Below are 14,027 nucleotides of genomic sequence, written 5' to 3'. Positions count from 1 at the left end.
GAGCGGTACTACACCCAGCCGCTCTGCAGCCCCTCCCGCAGCCAGCTTCTCACCGGCCGCTACCAGGTAGGGCGCGGGTCGAGGAGGACAGCCGGGGGATCTCGGTTCCGGAGTTGTGACCCCAGCGCGGCGGTGTCCGCGGAAGAGACCCCGGGGCGCACCCCTCTATCCCTTCCCGGCCCCTTCCCGCCTCCCTCCGCGGCGTGTCAGCAGGTCGCTGGTGGGGTGCTGCTCTCCCGCTTGTTCTAGCCACACTCTGCGTAGTTTGGCCTTCCTGTATCTCATGTAAAGATGCCCTCGGAAGAAGGCTGATGTATGAAAACCAATTGCGTTTATAAACAAACCTGCTTCACTTACTTCTGGCTTGCTAGCTCGGGAATAAACTGATCGTGAGTTTAGTGCAAGTTGTTCTGCTTCAGAAGAGGCGAGGTGCCCCCTTGTGCTTCAGTGGGATTGACAAGCGTGGCAGCATATCATGAAAAATAGCCCTGTCGTTGTCGTCTTCCCTTACGTGCTCCTGAACTGGACAGGCACACACAGTGAAGATGCACCCAGAATCAGATCAACACCACGGGTCCAGTTTATGTAGCATCTTTTCCAATGCAGCGTTTAAATGTATCCTAACCCATACGTTCTGGGTGTCTAACTGCTTGGTAGTCATAGTAATGATTTTTCCCATTTTTTTCAGTTGCACAGGTATAAGAATTGGACTTTAGCATACTGTTATACCTTCTCCTTCGCTTCCTGCAATTTTGGTAAAAGTGCTGGTGGGTGTATGTGCAAAGAATACAGCATGAACAGAAAGAAAAAGAACTCACAAAGGGTTAAGTGTGTTTCAGAAACTTCCCCTCTCTCAGAAAATCCTGCACATGCGTTTTGACCGTTCTGATTTGTCTAAGAAACTGTTTGGAGTGAAAATACTTGTTACCCTGTATTAGTAGATATTATCTCTTGTTGCAGGAAGGTTGTTCTGGGTAACACTTACTCTTCCCATGCAACTTTTGTTGTCCTCCTAGAAACTCCAAGAATCAATAGTAATAGAATAGGAATCAATAGTAATGAATAGGAAGATGTAATTGACTTTTGCTTTCCCAACTCTTTACATTCTTTTATTAAATAACCTAAAGCATTTCTTCATTGTGACTGTTGCAAGAATAGAGTTCATATTCTGAACACGCTTACCTAGAAAGAGGTGGTCGGGGCAATCTGGACATTGCTGTGTCTGATCTTAAAAGTGGACATTGGAAATGCTAATAGTTCAGTCCAGATTTAAGTTAATTGTATGCATCTGGCTTTAATCATCTCTGTGTTGACCGTGTTACAAATGAGTAAAATAATACTACAAAATAGAAGTAATTTTTTAAATAACATCAAGGAGACATTCTATGCAGGAAATAATTATGTAGCAGATACATAGGATTTTGTTTTGTTTACCTTTTAACAATTACTCAGAGATTTGAGAAAGTAACCTAAATCTGGTCCTGTCTGGAGCTGGAATTTTAATAGTCACCGTGCGATCCATTAAGAAAGACAAGCAAAGGTATTGGTTTATAAAAGCTAAGGTACTATTATTATTGTTGTTGTTGTTTTCCTCTCCTTTTTGTTGCTTTCTAAGAGACAGTGGAAAGAACTACAATGCTTTGCTAGCTTGTGTCTTTCGCTATATTGTGTAATATAGCATTTATAAACCCCCCCAAAATTTTCCAACTCCTGTTTCAAAGAGAATTAGTAACTAGTAGGCCTTTTGTAAGAATCTGCTTACACACTTCCCTAAGATCCGGGCTCATTTGGTTTAAAAGTCCATTCAAACTGTTTCTGAAGTGGTGCTTAAAAAATTAATCGTACGGCTTGCTACACTGAAGTGCTTAGTGGAATTGTGAAATCTGATGTCTTCTGCTCTAGGGGCTCTTGGAGGTTTTGTGCTTTGACAGAGAGAGATTAGTAGAAACATGTAGTAAATAAACAAGATATTTATACTTGTATGTGTATGTTTGCTAGCCTAGGTGTAGGATAGTGCCTTTTTTTTTGTTTGTTTTTTTGTCCTGGAGGAGTTAGGGAATTTGACAAAAGTCACCTTATAGTACACAGTAACTGAAGAGGTCCCTTGAACCAAGCGATGATACTTGGAGTATCATTGTCAGTCATGCTTTTGTAAAGAGACACAAAGTCCACCACTTGTTAAGATCAAAAACTTACGTGGAACTATCAAAGGCCAGATCTAGGCAGTGTTTGAAACTTGCATCATCTCCAGTATCCAAATGCTTCTTATAGTGCTTGCACTCATTTTTTAAAATTTAAATAAATATATAAATATATGGTGTCTGTTGAGAGGAGTAATGCAAAAATAGCTTTCTTACTTTGATCATTCATTCCTCTGGAGACTGTTCTCTGATACAGGCAGAGGTTTGGTAGATTCACCTACCATGCATCATTTTGCCTGTCTTTATCCCATTTAAACTCTCTCATTCCATGTTGAGGTGTTGTCTGTAGCCTTCAAACAAGCTGTAATGGCAGTTGTTAACTTAGATTTTCAGATGAAAACACAAAAGGCCTTGTTTTGCAATGTTGGGGTTTTTTGTTTTATTGCACTTGATTTATGCCTGGGAAGATTTTGTTAAACCCTGAGGTGCTATTTCCTTGTCTTTCTCCATACCGCCCCTGCCCTCCACTTGTGTCTTCCTCATCTTCCTTGGTGCTACACTGGTGAAAACTGGAGCCCCTAAAACTGATGCAAGCCTCTGGTGAAGCTGTGATTCTTATGAAGCAGCCTGTGGGAACACAATGCTGTGTTAAAACTAATCTCCCATCCTTCTTTTCTCTGCTAGATCCACACAGGTTTACAACACCAGATAATTTGGCCATGCCAGCCCAGCTGTGTGCCACTGGATGAGAAACTCCTCCCAGAGCTGCTTCAAGAAGCGGGATATGTTACTCACATGGTGGGGAAGTGGCATTTAGGGATGTACAAAAAAGAATGTCTTCCAACCCGCAGAGGATTTGATACTTACTTTGGTAATGGTTAGATTTAACATGAGCAATATATGCAGCGTTAAAAATGATGAGAAACTGGCCCGTTCTTCTAAGAACAGCAGATTTTCTATCAGTGTATGAGTAAATCAATACCGGGGCATGCCTGTGTCCGAAGTATAACTGCTTAAAATGCCTTAAATGCACGTACAAGCCTTACAGTATACTGAAGGAAATGCCGTAATTACCAAGTGGCTCCGAAGAAATTATTTATCTCTTACAATCTGCATTTAATGTGGTTAGGGGAGTTAAGATACAGCAATTGGTTTGTTTTTACAAGTGTCTTTAATCTGAACATTTTGTGTTAGATCAGTTGGTAGATGTGACTTGCTCTGCAAATAATCATAGAATCACGAAATCATGTAGGTTGGAAAAGACATTGAAGATCATTGTTCCTAATGTCACCAGCTTCAGTAGTACATGACACTTCTAAAAGCTGGTACCTTTAAGAGAAATAGATATCATACCACACTATGTTCATGCTTTGTCAATAGAGTAGCGTTGATTTTTCCAGAGCCTGCAGCAAGGAAGACAGCAGCAAGGTGTGAGAGCCTTTATAAAATAGTATCCAAAAAGTCTATTGCAGGAACTCACAAGTTACAAAGTCAAACCCTCAGCCAAAAAAAAAAAAAAAAAAAAAAAAAAAAAAAAAATACAATGCCAGCATTAGTTGTCCAAATGTGAGTGCATTACTTAAGAAAGCAACTTCTAGTTAGACACTGTTTATTCTTTCCCTTGCAGAGGCGCCTGTCCTGCTATAGACAGGATGTTTATTAGTTTTGCACAAGTGTCACAGGTGTTAGGTGAGTCAGGCTGTCTGCAATACATCTCATTCTGCACAGTACTGAATGCAATGTGATCCGTCTCCACTTGGTTGTTTTTAAGACAGTTTCATTGAATAGAGGATTTAGAAACTGTTCATTGTCTCCAAAATAACTTTGGAAGCTGTTGATAGTACTGCAGCTGAGAAAGTAAGATGCAGCGAAACTTCAGCAGAAGCCTGTGTTCCTGTTGTCTAACCTTAGGTACTTAAATGAAGAGCCTGGCTGTGCTTCGTGCCCTTTATAGACAATGCTGATCCAAACTTGAGGTGGGGAGAACTGTTCCCTTAGATTGTTTATCTTTCTTGACTCTTCAGGGAGCTTGGGCCTGTGGTTTCACAGCTGAATCAAGCTAATAGATACGGGTCATAATACAGCGGCTTACTGCTTAAACATGTATGCCTCCTAACACCTTGTCGCATGAGCTTGGGATCTTTTTGATGGCATAGATGTAGGTAGGCTGGTGTTCCTTGTGAAATCTCAACCTGGAACTGAGCAGGCTTTTAATGCAGGAGCCTTAATACAGGCTGCCTCTGGGTATAGTCATTCGGTGCCCAGAGTGGTTTTATTTTTCAGAGAATGTAGCCGTTTAATATCCTATAATGATAATGAAATTCCAGTAGGCATTGATTGCAATTAGAGTCATTTGATTCTTTGGCACACTTGACACAGTGTCTCATCCAGTGGGCACTCAGAATAGAAAAATGCAGCTTGAGGCTCTGAGTACATTGACATAGGCAGTCTGCCCACTTCTTCTTCTCTTCTTTGAGAAATCAGTCTTTATGCTTTTTTCCTCCTAAAAATGTGTTTTAAGTTTATATTTTATTTAAACCAGAATGTCATTCTATACATACTTTTCTGCGTAAGTAACTGTAGTTGGAGCTGCTGAATAAAAATTGCAGTGAAGTTCCTTCACTTTGGAATTTTGTCCCTCAGTTTTAGTTTGATTTTGAAGAATGTAAGATATTTTCCAGGTTTTTCTGCTTTTGCAGGGTATTGGGGATAAATCTGAAATCTAATTTCAGAAGTAAAAATTGCTGAGGTTCGCATGATTTTGAAGAATTTTGCCTCTGATAGATAAAGAGCAAAATCATTCCATGCTTACGAGGATAGCTTGTGATAGGAGCAAGTCTATATCTGTGGAATTTTTGCATAGTTACTTTTGGGTATCTTTGATAGTGTCTTTTTTTCACCAGTTGGTGTCAGCAGTGGATCAGAAATAGCTTTACAGCTGACAAAAAATTGCTTCGTACTTGGACATTTTTGAATAAATAAATAAAAAAATTCGAATCTTTCTAGTAGAGAGATAGAAGTCTTTAATGAAAATGCAAATATACTAAATCATTCCAGCTAAAAATAAGAGTAGTACACAGGTAGGTCACTGCCTTTGCTATCAGTGCATTATTTTAATGCTAATGTTTTTGGTATCAAGTTATAACTGTAAAGTCATTGAACAATGAACAGCTTTCAAAATGTTTTGTGTGTTTTGAAATTACTGTTTGCCTTAGCAATAAAAAGTCTATGAAGTATTTAAATGTTGATCTACTTAGACCTGTCAGGGGACATGACTGGTCAGATGACCGTCAGGTGGTCAAATGCTGAATGAGTGGTTCAGCTCAAGATCACTACATGTTGACATTTGTTTTTGAAGTCCTCTTCCCCCTGTTGTATCTGTTTATGTGTTATGATGTTGACCTTCTTATTTGACATCTTTTCCCCTGTTTTAGGCTATCTTCTGGGGAGTGAGGATTACTATTCTCATGAACGCTGCGTCCTCATCAAAGCAAAGAACGTAACGCGCTGTGCTCTGGATTTTCGAGATGGAGAAGAAGTTGCAACTGGGTTTAAAAACATGTACTCCACTAATTTATTCACAGAGAGAGCTATAGATCTTATAGCCAATCACAAAACCGAGAAGGTACGGTGAGCAGCTGTTCCTTTGATAACTTCAACACTAAAAAATGTTAATGAAGTATTAATGGAGAGCCTGCGCTTGAGCTGTAATTCAGGGCTATTCAGCAGGTTGCATAGAGCCAGTTGTGAGAAGCAGCAGTGATAAAAAGTTACCTTGTCTGCTGTCAAAATCAGCTTTGGCTACACAGCCCTATCCTGCTACCCTTCTCCATTTCTTTTTTAACAATACAAGTAATGAATTTATTGAAATTACTTAGCATGTAGTTTGCTCTTCTGAAAAGAGAATGGAAAGTGTAATGGGTGAAGTTTCATAGAAAGAAACTATTAACAACCACGCTATGAAGAAATGATACAGCTTGCAAAAGTCTTTTTTCAAAGCTTTGTTAGTTTATGTTCAGGGATTGGAAGAGAGAAGTGTAGAAGAAATCAAAACACAGTGCCTGCAGCTCTTGATGAATCAGGGCTGCTCTTGCTGGGTATCTTTTCCATTTAGTATTTTATGTTCAACTAATTACCATTCTATCCCTTCCACCCCAGCCCCTCTTTCTCTACCTCGCTTTTCAGTCTGTCCATGAACCTCTTGAGGTCCCTGAAGAATACTTGAAACCATATTCTTCCATTAAAGATGCAAAGAGGCGCCAATATGCAGGGATGGTAACTCTTATGGATGAAGCTGTAGGAAATCTTACTGATGCTCTGAAAAGATACGGTCTTTGGAACAACACAGTTCTTGTTTTCTCTACTGGTAAGTTCATTTAAATATTCTTTCAGTAATAACTTTGATACAGTGTCTAACAAGCTGAATGCAGAGACATCTGGCCCCTCTGTTAGTCCTCCATATATTTTCTAACTGCAGAAGAGTGATGAAAGTGGAACAGGACTTTATGCCAGAAGGAGCAATTTCTCTCCCCCCTCTTATGGCTTTCTTAAGCACGACAAAAACAACTCTGAAGAAGTGTCTGTGCAAGTGGAGATACTCCTACTGGAGTAAAAACAGCATTGTGAAAACTGAGGAGCATGGTAAAGTAGGGGGCATCTTACTTGCCGCTGCGGTTACTGACTATGTGTCAGATCTGAATCCTTACTGAGAGTGATCTATGAAGTTGATTTGTCCTGAACTATAGGTAGCTGTCTGATCAGTCTATAAATTGCCACGTGTTGCATGAAGCTTGATCAGTCAGCCAATGAGCAGTTTGGAGCCAAAACTCTCCTTCAAGTTCATGTAACATGTAATTTTTGCCTGGCTTGAAAATATTTCACTGGCACCTTAGTCCTGGGAAGCAAAAGTCTGTTAGTAAAAAAGCTCAATATGTGATGCTACAGTCTAGGCTGGCAAATTACAGGCTAAGTTTTTTTGTGTACTAGCATAGGATCTGGTTTCTAGATTATTAGGGTAATGCAAATAACACATTACAGAGCACTCTCCTTTGTTTCCAAATTAGGAATGAAACAGAACCTTTTTGAAATACAGCTGCTTGGCTGGGTTTCAGGAACATAGTTGTTCTTGTTTGGTTGGGAGTGGGAAGCAGCCTCTCCATGCTTACAGTTGCTCTTTTGCCCAGGCTTTACATACTAGGCTGTCAAAATGGCAAATTCATTTTCTCTGAACGCTTCAAAAAAACCCCAAAACACAACAACAATGAAAACTGCAAACCCCAAGGTCTGATGAAAATGCAGTGATGTGTTTCGAGTTTAGCAGCTGCTTCCTGTAGTACTTAGAATCCTGGTATTTTGAGTCCAATCCTGTTTGCCTTATAGTGTTACATTTGGCTCTAACAGGATTCGATAACTCTTCTATGCCTGTTTCTGTTTGTGATGTTTTCATATTTAGAACTGAAAGTAAGCAAAGCCATATGGAAAATGATACCCGTATTTATTCCATATGGAAAAATCCAGTCTTTGCTGATGGGGTCCCAGTAGAGTTATTTCAGTTATTATCTCTGTTCAGTACACTGTGGAATAAAACTAAAGACATCTGAATTGGAATTACAGGGTATGACTGAATACAAAGACAGATTTGTTTGTTTGTTTGCTTATAAAACATTTTTTCCGAAACAATGACAGTATACCCTACTTTTAACAGTAGTTATCTTGTAGTCAATTACAGATACATTTCAATAAGAGTCAGTCAGGAAATCCAGTGTCTGCCGTATCTCAAGGGACGTATCTTGAGTTAACTGACATTTTAAACTGCTGGTAGTGGCATTTAATATGATTGAATTGCAGAGGAACTGGGCCTTGATCAAGCAGGAAGCTGTGCCCCCTCTTCCTGCCCCAAGTGCTCTCTGGAAGTGGGATGCCCTTCTCTTGCTTGGTATGGCAAGAGAGACACATTCTCCTCTACTATCAGGAATTATTTCCAAGAAAGTTCTTCCCGTGTAGTGAGCTAAAGACTCAATTTGACAATTTAAATTAAGATTGCAAGGGACAATCTAGGGAAGGACGAAGCGTACCCCTAATTTTAATGAGCGGTATCTACGTGTCTCCTCAGCATGGTAATTTCGACCCCGAATCGTAAAAGCGCTTTCTATTTTGTTACGAACCTGTGTGATTGGATAGCTGTAGTGTTGGAAATCTGCAGAGGAAAAGGAAGTGAAGACCCTACTTTTAAGGTAGATTTTACTAGATTCATTACTGTTCCCTGTTTAGTTCGGCCAAAATTCACTCTTGGATGTTCGCATCACTCACTGCTTCAAAATTCTGCGCTGGCCCCCTGCCCCCTCCCCTTCCCAAAATAATGTTCAAGCGATCATTTACGTTGGAACAAACATACAGTCTTCCGTTTGATTCCTTCACAGTGAAGTGTTGACCCCAAAATTAGAGATCTCTTTTTAACGGGTGCTCTTTTTAATGGCACGATGTTATCTTTACTCTCATGGTATTCTTTTTATTAAACTCTTTCTTGTTTCTTCCTGTTTGTATATGTTATGGCTCAACTGGGATTGCCTTGAAAACATGCCAGTTGGCAAGTGGGAACACTGCACATTTTAAAAGGGCCTTCTAAAATGTAAGAACTCCAGTTCCTCTTTAAGGCAGCCTCATGGAGACACCAGGCCAAACCTGAAGTAACCTGGTAATTAACAAAGTCTGACATTCCGTCAGTATATCGTGTAGATCAACATCTCTGCTGTCTTTTTGAACAGATACACAAGCTATTTCTATAGGTAAATAAGAAAAATAAAAAGTGGAGCTAGAGGAGCTAGTATGTGGTGTTATATTTGTGTATCAAGTAGTAGCTTGAAACACATCTTGACTGGTGTGATAAGAAATAGAATTTGCTTTTATGGAGCACCTTTTATACTGCAGGTACAAGTAAGTTACACTAGTGAGATCAGTAGTGAAAATGAAGTCATTGCCTGTTCAAACAAAATGGATAAAAATGGATGCAGCTTTGGCTTGGATACCCATAACCTTTTATCCACTTGAAATCAAAAAGAATGAGACATAGGATTTATTTTTCTTTGTAGACTAACTACATGCTTTCCTGAAGAGGGCCTTGGTTTGGAATAAATAAAGGTCTTAAAAAGGCATTCAAGTGGTACAAATTTACCTCAGCACTATTAACACTGGCTTAGAGTCCAAATTTTTCTTCAAATATAGACCTGTGGTTTCAGGTAAGAAGTGGGTGTTTGCTGTAAATACCATGCTTTTAGAGCTTCTGCAACGTATTACAAGTAATTTTAGTGGAAACTTGCCGTGAGAACAAAGGAATCCAAGCTCTAATTTAAGTTCTGTACTGAAGCTACTATTCTTTGCTTTATGTAACTTTCATCTCTTTAATATACTGAATAATTTTTGAGCTAAACTCCTTCCTGCTCTTTCCTGCAATATATGTGTTAGTTCTTAACTGTGAATTAGCACTGTAGTGTCTGGTAGTTGCCAGAAGAGGGCTTTGGTTAGAAGCTTTGGTTTACGTTGCTAAAAGGAAACCATATAAATCCTTTCTATAACGGAGAATGTGACAGTGATGAGTGTTTTCACTCCAAAAGGGGAGTCATTTTATCATTTTAGAATTATGGTTAATAAGAGCACAAATTGTTTGGGATAAGTTACTGATGCTTATACAGTCTCTCTCTCAAAACTGTAGATTTTTTTACCCCCAATATTTCACGTTACTCTAGCAAAGACTTTTTCTCAGTCTCTTTTTCTCCTTCTGCCTTTTTTTTTTTCCATTCCAGCCAACATATTGTGGGTTTTGTCTAATAAAATGTCAGGGGTTTTTTTGGTTGGTTGTTTTTTTTTTTTTTTTTTGCTCATTTCCACCTCTTGCTTTTGTAGAAATCAGGAATCTGACTTTCACTGGTTCCTTAAGGGCAGTTTTTTATCTTCTCCCTGATATCTTTGTTCCTGAATGTACTTCAGCTCATTCTTTTTTTTGCTGGTGAAGGACTTCAGGGAGACTTTTAATTCCAGATTGTCCAAGGACTGATTGGTTAGAGCAGTTATTCTGTGGCTATGGTGTCAGAGGTGCTAATTTTGAAAGGTTTGTTATACAAATTTTTTTTAGTAAACCTGCTCAATTACAGATCTCAAGACTTGCTTTAATCGGTCTTGCAGGAGTTTCTGAGAGATTTGGTGATTTGACAGCAAGGAATATGCCTGGGCATCTACTGCCTGAGCATCTGCCGCTTCTTAAGAGGAAATAAACACAGGTGCCTTAGCTGCAGACACCTTCAATCCAGCTAATTGTTTGAGTCCATATATTTCCAAGTGTTAATTTTCTATTTCATGGTTATTTAAGCTTATTATTATGCAGAGAAAGGTTGAGGCTGATCACTGTACTTGTGCTGGTCAGAATTTTTGCATGTCAGTGACAAGCAGTTAAAGGTGCATGTGGTTGGTGTTTTATACACCAGTGTTGGCTTTTACTCTCTTTTTAGACTTTTTCCACATTAACGTTTAGGAGGTAGGAACATTTTTTTAAAAATAAAATATCTTCTCTGCCAGGTAATGAGATCTAGACTGATTTGTAAGAATATATTAACAAAGGCAGAAATGTTATTTTATAATGGAAATTAATTTCAAAAAGAAAACTGAGAAGATAGTAAATATATTAATTATTCCTCCCCCCCACCAATTTTAAAATCCTATGGTGAAAACCCAAAATGTTTTGTAGGAAATATTTATCTTCCCTTCATTCTAGCATTAACCTCTCCCCATCCACCTTGTCTTTATCATGCAAAACCTGAGTTCCTGAACAGAGTGTAACCATGTGCCAGAGCCAGTCTTTTCTTTTTTTTCCTCTGTGTTTAAAAATTCCAGCATAAGTGGAATCTTGGATTTTTCTTCCGGTTTTTAGCAAATGTCAGTGCTTAAAGTGGAGTTCACTTGTAAATGAAACTGAGGAGTGAATTTTGCCTGGAGTCACGAGCTGGCCAGTTTTTGCGTTGGCTTAAGCGTGCCAGTAGTTATCCTAACAAATATTTTCTCATACAGATGAATGCTGAAAACAACTCACTTTACATGTTCAGTAATTTCCCACAGCTCTCAAAAAGTTGTCTTAAACTATGATTGATATTGCTCTCCATAGCAGTGTTTAAGAAGCTGTTATTCTTCTGCACCCAAATCAACTGTCAGGTTTAGTGCTCTGTCGCTAGGACAAGTCCAAATTTTTCTCAACTATGTCTTCTTTTAACTTGCTTGATATAGGAGTGGGTTTTCAGGTTATTCTCATTGTTTTTAGGCTAAAATTTCCTTCTGTGCTTCTCCTGTGTTTAGTGATGGTAAGTGCTAGCGTAGACTTGACACAGCAGGGTCTGTAACTACTGAATCTGCTTATTGTGAAATCAGTCACCTGAAATTCTCTGCACTAGGATTCCTCCTATCATGAAAACTGTACTGGGAGGAAAAAAAAAGTAGGGGAAAAAAAGGATTAAACAGGACATTGTTCATGCACCTTTTGAAGGGCTAAATTTGTAACTAATGGAATCTTGTGTTCATCAAATGCATTTTTTTTCCCATAAGATCAATTCCTCCCCACTCCCCTGCCCCCCCTAGAAAAGTCAGGCAAATAAAGAGACAATTCTGGTGAGTTGCAAAAAACCCAGAGATTGATTTATCTGAGTGCAACTCAGTAAAAGTAGCTCTGTAAATGCTCAGTAAAGTTGTTCAGCAAATGGTGCTCTGATTCAGGAGAGGTATTATGTTCCCTTGATGGAAAATTAAAGCCTTATGGGTGTATTTAAAGCACAAGAATTACATTAGCAGAATTTTATAGTAGAAGGTGTAGTTTTCTGTTGCCCATCTAACAGAAAGCCTTTCAGAAGTTCTTCCATCACAAACACACAAGAAAAATCTTTATTAAGCACTGAAAATAGAATGTGTCAGCACTCTGAAGACACGTTTTTGAGTGATTTTTCTGCTGCTTATCTTGAACCTTCAGGGTTACTCTTTCCTGTGAGACTATACAGAATCAGACTGACTTATACAACAGGCGTTTTTTTCATGAGCTAATCTTAACCAAATGATTTTGATTCATTTCATTGGAAATAAATGTTTTATGTTACTCATCAGAGAGTTACCCATCAGCTTGCATTTCTATCACACTTGCAGCATGATTGAAAAATGCAGCAGCAAATGGATCTTTCAGATGCCGTATGGGGAAGCAGGGAAGAATCTGAGTTCAAATTAGGGGCAAAGTTATATTCTAATTCATGCTGTGAGTCTCTTGTCCTCAGTGTAGATCTCCACTGTGTATCCTGTAATTTTTTTTTTCTAAATGGAATCTCTGTGGGAGTTACACATTTGAAACATGTACAGAATAAGTGTTATTTATGTTGTGAAGATAGAGAGGAGAAATTTTCCCCAATTGTGATCCTTTGCCACTAATATTGACAGCACTCGATTTAAGCCATGAGCTTAAATCACACAAAGGAGGGGCTCTGAAGTCCTGTTCTGTGACCTAGACTTTCAGCAAGAATGTTGGAGGTCAAAAGCAAGATGCATTTACAGAGCCGTGTATTGAAGCTGTCTGATGCTTGCTTGTGTTGTGTCTGGCACTACTAAGTGCTGTTTAATTGTCTTTCATATATATGAAATTCAGAAATACAGAAAATTTAAAAAGTTTTTTATTGGAAAAAGCAACAGCTAACTGCCTGCCTTATTGATATTGGCAGCTGACTGTACTGTTATATCCAAACATCTGTGTACAAGAATTATGCATGTGGACTTGTCTCTGGCTTATATCCATCTCTTCATTTTTTAAATAAGTACGTATTAAATGGTACATAGTGGTATCATGTCTGCTAAATAACCATGGGGTTTTTAAAGTATTATATCAGTGTTGCTTTCTTTGCCTTTTATTACTATGAACTATCGACTGCCTCTGTAATTTCAATAGTATTTAAAACAAAATCATACAAAGCCCAGTTTTGCATTATGGAAAAGAGATGTTAGCACTTCCTGTAGACAAAACTGCTGGGGTTTGGCTTTTCTGTAGTGTCCCCATCAGAAACGGACAACAACAAGAAAGATTAGGAATATGGGCTTCATCCCATCTTCTATCTTTTGTTTATCTTTGTCCAAGGTTGTTTGCTGGTTGCATGTTACTCCTTTTATTTATTCTTAGCTGCAAACTTCGGAAATCTGCTTTGTGGAATACCATAGGTAGTGTGAGTCACTTCATTGCCGTGCTCTGTTTTCTAAACTGACATTGTTAAATTGGCTTCTTAAGTTTTGCAAGTTACACATGAAATAATTTCACAGTTAGCTTTCAATATGCTTCCCACGTCTCCTTCAGTTGGATGGACCCTCACACTGACCTCCATATGGTTCTGATTGAGTACAAAGCATGTTTGCTCCCGAAGCCCCAGCCTTTCAAAGGATCACGAGATATGTAACATGTAACAAATGTTTACAAACTGTGGATGAATTAGATATGCCATCTTATTTCTGCTGTTTTTTCTATACTTGTTGCACTTACTGTTGAGTTTTTGTGGATTAAGGGAACATATGTGGTCACTAATATTCAAGGTTGAATTGCATTTAAGTTTTAAAATTCAGTATTACAATATTGGAGAGAAAAACCAAAAACCTCAGTATTGGAAAACAAAGCCAGAATTACACGAAAGGAAGAAAGAAGTAACATCTTCTGTCATTCAGCTTAGTGGTTCATACTGTTTTGAGCGAGACAAAGGTGGCTGAAAATCTGTCCTCAGTCCATCATTGCCTGTAATTTGTCCTCTGTTGAGGGAGTTGTGCTGCCTGGCTGGTGGTGGCACATTGGTAGGATCACTTTAGATGCTGTGAGATTCAGGATTAGGTGTG

At 38.8% G+C, this 14,027-nt stretch overlaps 1 protein-coding gene across 1 annotated transcript in view; it reads left to right on the top strand.

The window, feature by feature from the left end:
• Positions 1 to 3: 3 nt before the first annotated feature.
• ARSB (arylsulfatase B) overlaps positions 4 to 14,027 on the top strand; it is a gene marked incomplete at both ends in the record, with an annotated part of 30,401 nt that continues 16,377 nt past the window's right edge. Inside the window, 4 exons of the mRNA XM_010135852.1 lie at positions 4 to 66; positions 2,826 to 3,012; positions 5,576 to 5,766; positions 6,300 to 6,507. Of these exons, the coding sequence (XP_010134154.1) occupies positions 4 to 66; positions 2,826 to 3,012; positions 5,576 to 5,766; positions 6,300 to 6,507 (649 nt within the window). The remainder of the gene's footprint in view (positions 67 to 2,825; positions 3,013 to 5,575; positions 5,767 to 6,299; positions 6,508 to 14,027) is intronic.

The sequence above is a fragment of the Buceros rhinoceros genome, unplaced genomic scaffold (genome assembly GCF_000710305.1).
Source record: "Buceros rhinoceros silvestris isolate BGI_N320 unplaced genomic scaffold, ASM71030v1 scaffold7255, whole genome shotgun sequence".
Classification (NCBI taxonomy): Eukaryota; Metazoa; Chordata; class Aves; order Bucerotiformes; family Bucerotidae; genus Buceros; species Buceros rhinoceros.
This window is presented reverse-complemented; position numbering and strand designations above follow the sequence as displayed.